Source organism: Danio rerio, chromosome 22 (genome assembly GCF_049306965.1).
Source record: "Danio rerio strain Tuebingen ecotype United States chromosome 22, GRCz12tu, whole genome shotgun sequence".
Lineage (NCBI taxonomy): Eukaryota > Metazoa > Chordata > Actinopteri > Cypriniformes > Danionidae > Danio > Danio rerio.
Genome location: NC_133197.1, coordinates 40,001,453 through 40,012,257, shown reverse-complemented (window position 1 = coordinate 40,012,257; position 10,805 = coordinate 40,001,453). Strand labels below are relative to the sequence as shown.

General features: G+C 37.9%; 1 protein-coding gene and 1 long non-coding RNA gene across 5 annotated transcripts in view; one reads left to right on the top strand and one right to left on the bottom strand.

Moving 5' to 3' along the window:
• The window catches only part of LOC141380262 (uncharacterized), a 40,366-nt gene extending 30,268 nt beyond the window's left edge, over positions 1 to 10,098 (top strand). The window contains exon 4 of the long non-coding RNA XR_012397973.1: positions 8,116 to 10,098. This is a non-coding gene — a long non-coding RNA (uncharacterized lncRNA). The remainder of the gene's footprint in view (positions 1 to 8,115) is intronic.
• On the bottom strand, positions 1,837 to 10,469 carry si:dkey-37m8.3. Of its 4 annotated transcripts, none has more exons than XR_012397965.1 (10): positions 9,422 to 10,013; positions 8,634 to 8,759; positions 8,126 to 8,260; positions 7,127 to 7,621; positions 6,569 to 7,024; positions 6,375 to 6,469; positions 6,199 to 6,249; positions 5,071 to 5,566; positions 4,636 to 4,809; positions 1,837 to 3,408 (listed from the first exon to the last, which is right to left on the bottom strand). XR_012397965.1 is itself a non-coding variant. In XM_073937660.1 (10 exons), the coding sequence occupies exons 1-9, from the start codon at positions 9,705 to 9,707 to the stop codon at positions 4,706 to 4,708; spliced, it is 2,244 nt and encodes a 747-aa protein (XP_073793761.1). In that variant the 5' UTR covers positions 9,708 to 9,968; the 3' UTR covers positions 1,837 to 3,408; positions 4,700 to 4,705. The 4 variants fall into 4 exon arrangements, 2 of the variants coding, with proteins under 2 accessions (XP_073793761.1, XP_009294799.3); XM_073937660.1 differs by having other exon boundaries at positions 4,700 to 4,809; positions 9,422 to 9,968; XR_012397964.1 differs by having other exon boundaries at positions 6,569 to 7,621; positions 9,422 to 10,050.
• Between the last annotated feature and the right edge of the window lie 336 nt (positions 10,470 to 10,805).

Sequence of the window (10,805 nt, the reverse complement as noted above, 5' to 3'; positions counted from 1 at the left end):
TCCCGTCATCATCCATCCGCTCAGGCCATCTTCAACCTGTTTCATGTGTTTCCAAGCTGTTCATATACTTACCACCCTGGTTCCTGTATCCTTCTGACGGATGAAATGTTGACACAAATGGTTAGGATTCTTGCAGATATTTTTCCATTAAGCTATATAAAATTGAGAAAGCTTCATTAAATTCATGTTTATTACAATCATGTTGATTTTGGGACACAAACATGATGTTATGCCTCACAATAATACAAATGTTATGTTGGAAATCGAGGGGGGGGTGAAACCCGAGAGGTCAACAGTGACAGAAATCAATGTTTTTCTTTTCCAAACTGATTAAAGTGAAGGTAAAGTTCAACTCAGACCAGTGAAAAAGTGCAGCATAGCGTGATTTTAAAGGCAGTTATTTGCTAAACTGTGGTAAACAGAATGGGCTGTTACTTTGCCCGTGTGGGGGTGGGTTGCCTCATTAGCTTCTCTTTTATTTACAGATCACGCAGTCAATCCTAATTTAGGTCAAACTTTCTATCATGCATCTTTCACAGCAAATAGTTAATCCAGGGTTTCACGTACACTCACATTTGTGCCAAATTTCAGGAAAGGTACATTCCTGGTAGGAAAGAAAAGATCTTGTTGTGGTTTTCGAACTCCTGACTAGGAGTGCTACAATATATCCGGCTTTGGCCTTGGCCAGCACAAAAGAGCTTAGTTTCTGTCTGACAATGAATTCTTCATGAAACATTGATTTACCTTCTTGGTTTATGGATTGCCTTGAAGTTTCCATGTCTCCGTATCCTTTAAATGTGTGAAGATTATACCTTAATTCAGGAAAAAACAAGAGGTAATGTTTCTTTATTCGTCTCATGTTAACATGTACAGTTGAAGTCAGTGTTATTTGCCCTCCTGTGAAGTTTTGTGTCCTTCTTCAAATATTTCCCACTTGATTGATCCCACAGATTCAGGGATTTTTCACAGTATTTCCTATAATATTTGTTCTTCTGGAGAAAGTCTTATTTGTTTTATTTTGGCTAGAATAAAAGCAGTTTTTTATTGTTTTCAGGCCATTTTAGAATCAATATTATTAACCCCCTTAAGCAATGTTAGTTTTGGATTGTCTCAAGAACAAACCACTGTTATACAATGACTTGCCTAATTACCCTAGTGAAGCCTTTAAATGTCACTTTAAGCTGTATAGAAGTGTCTTGATAAATATCTATTTTTAATATTGATTTATATATATAATATTATTTACTATCATCATGGCAAAGATGAAAAAAATGAGTTATTAAAACTATTATGATTAGAGATGTGTTAAAAAAAATATAGAGAGGGGGCTAATAATTCAGACTTCAACTGTATGTAACAGCACTGGCTGTATCAGAACAGAATTAAATTATTTCTATTTAATTAATGCAAAACCTCTTTATATAATCTCAATATACAAGTCATTGGTTGTATCCTACAATATTGACAACAGTCAGAATAACATCAGAATAACAAAGTGCTTAAATGATTAAAAATGAGAAGTAATACTGACAGCAAACTCATCGTTATTCAGCTCATGATCAGAGGCTCCGGGGAGAAATTAGCAGTATTTAGGAGACACTTTAAGAGATAGTTCACCCAAAAATGAAAATTCTGTGATCATTTTCATCTGTTGAACACAAAGGAAGATGCACTGAAGAATGCTGAAACGCATGACCATTGACATCCATAGTAGGAAAAGCACACACTGTGGAGGTCAATGGCGAATTCTTCAAAACATCTTTTGTGTTCAACAGAAGAAACTCAAACTAGTGTTGAACAAGTCAAGGAATGAGTAAACGATGGCAAAACTCTTCATTTCTGGATGTACAATCAACTTTATTTAATCAGTAAAAGGATCAATCTGCCTCTTCAATGCTGATCCTGCAAGGATATCGATGGACACGTCATTTGAGGAGGATGTGTTGTTTCTCTAGAGATTATAAGAGTGACGATTACATAAATCCACCCTGAAAGAGTTGAACACCGGCACTCTCAACGCCTCAGTTTTCACCTGTACTTCAGTCTGGGTGGCGATGCATTGGGTCAGATTGATAAGATAAGCTAAACCTGATCATCAGTTGTATTTTAGCTCCTGCATGTTGTGTCGTGTGGCTTCAGATCATGACACGGGTTTTTGTTGCTTGACTTTAAAGATGTGATGCAGATGTCATTTAAACAGTGACTTAATAATAATTCAACTAAAATATAATAATTAAGACTTTCATTCATCAAGCCTCACTTCATTACCATGATGAAATGCACTGATGCTAATGCTTAAAGGGGCAGTTCACCCAAAACTGACAATTCTGGCATCATTAATCTCTCTTTACTTATTAACATGTATCAACACTTTTATTATTATTAATTATTATTAATAAAAGGCCCTCCACCACCACCTTACTCCTCCTAGCTCATTGAGTATATTGGCATTTCTTAGAGCTCCCTCATCCTCAAAGTCCAGAAAAATACCAGAATTCCTGAGCAACTTGGGGCTGTTGCTGTATATGGAGGATGAGGGAGCTCTCAGATTTCATCTAAAATTTGTGTTCAAAACATTTTTTGCCAAAAAGAAACATGTTCATTTTAGTCTAGGACTGTTCAAAATAACATTAGAAATCTAGAAGTCTACAATTACTTTAGGGGTCAGTGTTAGTGATGTACACTTGCATCCACAACACAAGCTGAAGAAAACAAGGCCCTCCACCACCACCTTACTCCTCCTAGCTCATTTCTGATATCAGTAATTCTGAAATCTGAGAGCTCTCTCGTCCTCAAAGTCTAGAAAAATACTCAAATGTTTTTTTCTGGTAGTTTCTGGACTTTGTTTCTGAGCAACTTGGGGCTGTTGCTGTATATGGAGGATGAGGGAGCTCTCGGATTCCATCTAATAAATATCTTCATTTGTGTTCAGGGGATTATTTTCACCAATAAATAAAATACATGCTCATTTTAGCCTAGAACTGTCCTAAAATCTATCATTTTTAAACCTTTTGCTTATCATATAAACCTGACCCAATGCATTGTACCGGCGCCAGTGTTTCCTAATCATCATCATCATCATCCTCAGGAGAAACAACACTTCCTCCTCAATATGCCGTCAGATTTAACCATCCGTATCCTCGAAGTCGACCGCTGGTTTCCATTTCCGACTGCACAGAAGAGGCAGTTTCCTGGGAGAGATGACGATGCTGATCCTGCAGACTCTGGATCGGGCTCTGGTTCTGGATCAGTTCTTCTTTTTTACCATTTGCAGTGAAGAAATGGCTTCTTTATGATGTTTTTGTTGATTTTTATGAGTTTTTTGTAGAAAATCTTGATTTTTTTTTCTTTTTTAAGATGAGGGGATTTTCTGTAGAAGACTTTGCTGCTTTCTATGTGAAGTTCACACTGAGGAAAAGCAAAAGAGGAAATATTACAGACATGTCTAGGATTTGTCTAGCGCATACTGTATCAATAAAACGAGAAGCAGCACAATAGAAAACACATGTTGTCTGTGAATGGCTTCATAAAGCTCCAACAATCGACTGATGAAACAATTCCTGCTAATGTTTGACTAGAGAGTTTATGAGTGTTTATTACAGAAAGTAAGGCCAGTCGGTGTGAAGATGCTATATGCAGCTAAGATTTGAGTTAAAACATCCTCATACTGTACATGCATGTGTGCAATTTTACTGACCAAATCATTTATAATCTTTTCTTAGTCACAACTGTGACAATTTGTGAGATCAAATGTTTGAGTTTAAGTTATATATGTATTTATCTAAAATATATATAATATATATATTATGTACCATTGTACCAGCGCCGGTGTTTCTTTATCATCATCGTCCTCAGAAGAAACAACAATTCCTCCTCAATATGTACTCATATATAACATACATATCAAATATTATGTTATATATTTATTTATTTAAAATATATATTGATAACACTGTGTTGGACTGACTCAAGTTGTATTTCATAGTATAAACTGTGTTTTTTTTTTAGTTGGTGCTAAGCATATTTATTACATGGAAAATTAGCCCTCGATTTAAATTAATTTAGTCTTAAATTTGAGTTTACAAAGCATCCCAGCGGGCACAAATAATGCAAATTGATTTAATAATTGATTAACTTGATGTAAAATCGACATTAAACCGACATCATTGGCGTCAAAAAACAGGACACCAATTTGATTGATTTGATCATTTTGACAACAAGGTAGTTTAAATGCATTGTAGGTATACAAAATCCAGCGTAAATGAGAATACAACTTCTCTTATAATACATTTTGCGTTATTATTTTGGGGTTTTGAGTGTACAAACCATCCCAGAGGGCACAAAACCACATCAAAAATGCAAACTGATCTGATGTCAGTTGAACTAGACGTCCAGTGTTAGACGTCAATTTGATGTTGTTTAGACATCAAGCTAGTTCACATCTACTGTAGGCATATTTATAATTTACAAATGAAGCTTTCAGATTAATAAAACATTTCATATAATATTTCTGTCATCATTTTGGCGGTCAAAACAACATCACTGTGTGGATGTCAAATAGACGTCAAGATTTTGACATCAAACTATTCAGCATTTTGGACATGCTTTTGTAATGTCCATTTGACTTTAAAGTACCTGATGGAAACTGCATTGGCCGATCAGTCTTGTAAATGTTGTTTGCTTCAGGCTGAGTGTTTACCTTCATCTATGTTGAGTCTTCATCCAAGTGCAACTTCATCCAGTCATGTTGTAAGAACTCATCCAGTGTCATGCATTCGTTCAGACACTTTTCGATCAGGTCACTGCATTCTGTACAAGGAGAAAGATGGTTAATACACTGCATATAAGACTACATCTTACTTATAAGACTGCACAATATGCACTAAAGCTGACATTTATCAAGGTTCCCTTCTGAAATTTGCAATTAATAATATACTACCAATGGCTGTATCCTAAACCGCCCCCTATACACTTAATAGTGCAGTGCCAAGATGTGCATAAATCTTCAAAAACTTGAAAAATAAAGTTTAAATCTTTTAATGAAAACACAGCTAGGGTCTGTTCACTCACCACTGGTTAAGCTGGGTTCATGTAATGTACAGGGCTTGGATTTAGCAACACCGAAATTCAGCATGCCTCCGGTCACCATGAAATACAGCAGGTAGCCTATATCCCAGGCGCTGGACAAGACGGCTCTATGGTAGTTTAGTGCCAGCACTTTGAAAGCACAGCCGAAGTCAATCAGCTTGATCTGCCAAGTCTCCGTGTTGACCAGGATGTTGCCGGGATGCAGGTCGTTGTGCACAATGCCATTGTCAAAGCAATGCTTGACTGCCAGGACTATCTGTCTCACCAGGCGACATGCCACAGGTTCCTCCAGCTTGCCGCGATTGCGTATACAGTCCCTCAGTGCTTCACAAGGCTTTGGGTACTCCATGACTATTGAAATGTATCCAGGTTCATTAAACCAGTCGTACATTTCGATCACGTATGTGCATAATGGCGGACGCTTCAGCTTGAGCATAAACGCCACTTCTGCAATCACCGGTTTGGCCGCTAAATCAGGCTGAGGAGAAAAAGAGAACAAGGGTTAGGAGATGCAGATCTGAAGAAAGGCAGCATTTAAAAACACTTCATGCACAAACGTGTTCAGATTTTCAGAAAAAGAAAAAATACAAAGTCTCTCAGGCATTCTGAATGGGGCAATTGTCTTGAAAATTGCTTGCCGAATCTACGATTAAATGTCATATTAGGAATCAACAATAAGATTAAACAAGGGAGCTCTCAGATTTCATCTAAAATATCGTCATCATTTGTGTTCTGATGATGAACGGAGCTCTCCAGGATGAGTGATTGATAACAGAACTGCCATTTTTGGGTAAACTAGTGTTTAAATGCACGCTACGTTGCTTTAGTATGTTTGTATTTATTTAGTATTTACAGTGCAGCGACGAACTGCAGTAACTGCTCACATTAATCAGATTTCAGCAAAATATCTGTGCAGAAAGTGCGGTCAGTTTTACAGCAGTGCAGCGATGCATGAAGAACAGCTAAATGACTTTCAACAACTTGATCATGAGTGAAATTTTCATCCAGGGTCAAATAACTGGATTTGGCCTTTTAAAATTCAACTACACAACAGTAAATGTGTCCAAACCATTAAAGAATTAAAAATTGACTGATTTTTTTCCAACTTACCATAAAGACGTATTGATCAGTGTTTCTCTTTTGAGTCTGCTTGACGGCAACCTGCAGAGAGGAAATACAATTATTATTATTTTCCACACATTCCTCAGTCTCTGATTTATTTAATCAACACTGATGCTCAATTAGACGATTTACAAAGGGAGCAACATGTGTGGTAAGAGTTTTACCTCTACGCGATCAGATTTACGGATCGCTTTGCGTACTGTGCCGTAGCTCCCGCTTCCCAGAACAGCTCCCAGACTGTAGAAACTTTCCAAATATCCTGAAAAAGGAAGAGATTGTTTAAGTGCTTTCAGGTCTGTCATACTGATATCTTACATTAACAAATAAATGTTGTATTAGCATATATAATAGTACTGACGGTAATCGTCATAGGCTCCTGAAGCTGAGATCTGGAGCCCAGACGGTCCAGGGACAGGCTTAGGATCTGGATGAGGCTTAGCAGCAATCTGGATCTGAGATGGTCTAGAAACAGGCTCTGGATCTGGATGAGGTTTGGCAGTATTCTGAATCCCAGATGGTCCAGGGACAGGCTCCTCATCCGAATCAGGCTCTTCATCCGAATCAGGCTCTTCATCCGGATCAGGCTCTTCATCCGGATCAGACTCCTTATCTGGATCTGTCTCTTCATCTTGAACAGGCTCTTTATCTGGATCGGGCTCTCGATCAGGATCTGGCTCTTCACCCGGGTCTGGCTCTTGATCTGGATCTTCACCCTGATCTGGATCTTCACCCGGATCTGGCTCTCGATCTTGATCTGGCTCTTTACCCGGATCTGGCTCTTGATCTGGATCTTCACCCTGATCTGGATCTTCACCTGGATCTGGCTCTTTACCCGGATCTGGCTCTCGATCTTGATCTGGCTCTTCATCCGGGTCTGGCTCTTGATCTGGATCTTCACCCTGATCTGGAGCTTCACCCGGATCTGGCTCTCGATCTTGATCTGGCTCTTCACCCGGATCTGGCTCTCGATCTGGATCAGGCTCTCGGTCAGGCTCTGGATCTTCATCATATTCTTGATCTGAATCTGGCTCTTGATCTGGACCTGGCTCTTGATCTGAATCAGGCTCTGAAACCAGATCAGGCTCTCGATCTGGACCTGGCTCATGATCTGGATTGTGCTCTGAATCAGGATCAGGCTCTCGATCTGGATCAGGCTCGTGATATGAACCGGGCTCGTGATCTAGATTATGCTCTGAATCAGGATCAGGCTCTCGATCTGGACCGGGCTCATGATCTGGATTATGCTCTGAATCAGGATCAGGCTCTTGATCTGGATCCGGCTCTTGATCTGGATCAGAATCAGGCTCCCCTTTGTTCCGTCTTCTGCGGAGGAAAGGCTTCTTCATGAGCTTCCACACCCTCCTGAAGAAAGCCTGGATTTTGTTCCTCCTGCTGCCTTGTGTTTGGGTTTCTTAAATGAAGAAAAACAACAAAGAACAGATTAGAGACGTGGCGGTCAGTTATTGTGTCGGCTATTAAGAATATATAAATATTATGTCAGACACCAGAGAGCATTTGATTGGTCATAAGATTTGATTTAGGTGGAAGAGACAAACTGCAAGCTTTACATGTTTATAGCTTTTAAATGTGAATTTTGTCAGTTTTGTACCACACTAGCTCATAGATATCCTTGAGTCTAATACACTGATGCTAACATCTAAGAAAAACATTGTAATTTCAGGAGAGCATTATGGAGTATATATTAATTTTTAGACATATGTCTATGAGAATAGTTGCTTTGTGTCTATAATAAGTAAAGTAAAACGATCACATTGAGCTGTTTATCTGATGATGTTCAATTATCCATTTTTAAATTAAGTTTATCCTCTTTCAGGGACTTTTGAGCTGCTGATTTTCTCAAAATACTTGTACTAAGAGGTGGCTTTTCTTATTTTGTGGTTGCAGACGGCCTCACCGGTTGTGTTTTCCTCCACACTGCTATCAGGAGAGGACTCATAAGGTGCTGTAGTGTCATCAGAATGCATTGACCAGTCCTCTTCCAGCCACGGACAGAAGTCACTGCAGAAGCTGATGGTCTCCAAAGATGAACCTGTACCACACAATCAGTTAAAAGTGTCAAAAAAATAAATATATTCATAAAATATCTTCATGGAAAATTATAAACTTTACCTAATAGTCAGAAAAACCTACATTTTGACTCATCTGAGTGTACTTTTGGCTATTGCTAAACATTTACTACACACACACATTAATAAAGGTGGTTTACAGGGACTCTGCATAGGCGTAATGTATTTTTTACAGTAAAACAGTTATTATATGGCCCCCAGATGCCCATTTAGGACAATTTGAGATTTCTCATCTTAAAGTCTGTGTAAAACCCATTATTGATAATTTCTCATCACTGTTTATTATTGTTTTTGTCATGTTTCATGCTTTAGTCTAATGGCTGCTGACAGACTCACCGGTTGTGTTTTTCTCCGCATTATCATCAGTAGCGGGTTCACCGGCATCTGAAACCACAGTCCAGTCCTCCTCGTCCAGCCATGGACAGAAGTTACTGCAGAAGCTGATGGTCTCCAAAGATGATCCTGAAAAACAAAATCAATCATGAATCAGTCATAACTATTCATAACAAAATATCTCATGAACTATTACCTAAAGGACTGAAGATTGCCGAAAATCATTCATTTTGACTCACACAATGTATTTTTGGCTATTCCTAAACGTTTAAAACGTAAAAACCTTGCCATCTGAAATGTTCCTCTAAAATGAGCATTTCTATCAGGCTCTTGTGTGTAACGTTATGTTCTGTTATATCACTTTTATGGCAAAGAATAAGTCCTTTTCCTGATCTTTAAAGTGAAATATATCAACATAAACAAAGGAGACTGAGAAAAAATTTCATTTTCGATAGAAATTTCTGATGGCACTTATATTTATGTATACGTATGTATATGTGTCTGTATTTTCTAATAGGACACATCCTGTGGGTTTTGAAATAGTATTGGATGTGGATTCATTGTTTTGGCTTGGCCCAGTGAAAAACAACTCGACAATTTACCTCACAGGACAACTTTTCCTCATTCCAGAGACTATTTTAAACCTATTATTGATCATATTTCATTATTTTTTCATATATAATGTGTGTGTTTTATCATTTACACATCTATTTGAATCCCTCAATACTTAATATACCTAATTTAATCATTTTAACACCTAATTAAGCTTGGGTGTTTGCTGACAGACTTACCGGTTGCATTTTTCTTCACTTTCTCAGCAGTGGAGGGTTTGTGAAGTGTTGTGTCGGCCTCTGAAACCACAGTCCCGTCCACCTGGTCAAGCCAGGGACAGAAGTCGTCGCAAAAGCCGATTGTGTCCAACCACAGACCCGCCTCCGCTTTCTCCATTCCACCACACACAGATGCTGTTGCTGCCATCGCGTGGTCAAATACAGGCATCGTGTTTTCACTCATAAATTCTTCTACTTCACTCGTAAAAGTGCTGTAAGTCGACAGATAATTAGTAAATCGATCCATTTACTCAAACTCTGTAAACGCGCTCAAATGACAATCCTTTCTCTTGCTTGATAATCACTGAACTGAAGCTTGGTATGCCGAGTGACGTCACTTTTGGACCGTTTGGAATGGCGTCACTAGGCGCGCTTATTTTTAAAAGTTGAGAGTTTTGCTCAAAGCTCAAAACAGCACAGAAATGAGTCAATATTACCGAGCCGGGACTGATTTATGTCTGAAACCGGGTCGTAAACAATAGACGACAGCCCCTGTCATGGTCTGCCTCAGACATAATAGCTCGTCAATGTCAAAATGTCAGCCAATCAAATCAAACATGGCGGGCTTTACAGTTCGCGGAGAATATTTCAAAAATAATTTCCAAAAATACAAAATAAAAGCTCGAGTACAAAACATCAAATTCACGAGTCAGTGTGTTTTTGACAGAATTTTCAGTGTCAGATGACTGTAAAATACTGACATTTTATAAAGGAAAAAAACATATATTAAATAATTGATAATATACATTATTCTTCTGGCTTTTTGATATATTTACAGACTCAGCTGTTTTTGATTGGTGAATGTAACATTTAGGCTACCTAATAATAAAAACTAAATCACAGTAAATATTATTTGGAAAAAAAAAACATCCATTTAAATAAAATAAAACTGATCAATCTAGGGGAACACGCAGCCAATTGAGAGAAAGTCATAGTTAAAGGTTCATTAATAGTGAGAAATTTATTGACGTGTGATCAAATGAACCAGGTTCTTAATGTGGGGATGTCTGTTACATAAACCTACGTATGTTTTATAAATACATTGAATAGATTTATAGCCATTTCAATGGATTAAAAATAAGCCATAGTTTTCGTTTAATTTTCATCTAAAAATCACTAAAATTCTGAAACCTAATTTAATATACAAGGTTTCTGGATATTGCTTTGGAATTTACAAATAAAACAACTGGCATGAGGTTGGAGGGGAAAAGCTGCAGTTTCCCCATATATCCAGCAGGGGTTCATAGACGCCTGTTCATTTTCAGCGTATATTTCTTGATGCTCTTGGAAATTATTTCCTCAAACTGATGATTTATATATTCACCAAATCTAATTCATCATTCTA

Bases quoted from the DNA above. Each gene is read 5' to 3' on its own strand.
- si:dkey-37m8.3 (XM_009296524.5), bottom strand. From the start codon at position 9,707: ATGGATCGATTTACTAATTATCTGTCGACTTACAGCACTTTTACGAGT. The intron at 8,760-9,421 runs GTAAGTCTGTCA...TTTGTTTTTCAG, and splicing joins AGTGAAGAAAAATGCAACCG to GATCATCTTTGGAGACCATC. The intron at 8,261-8,633 runs GTGAGTCTGTCA...TGTGTGGTACAG, and splicing joins TGCGGAGAAAAACACAACCG to GTTCATCTTTGGAGACCATC.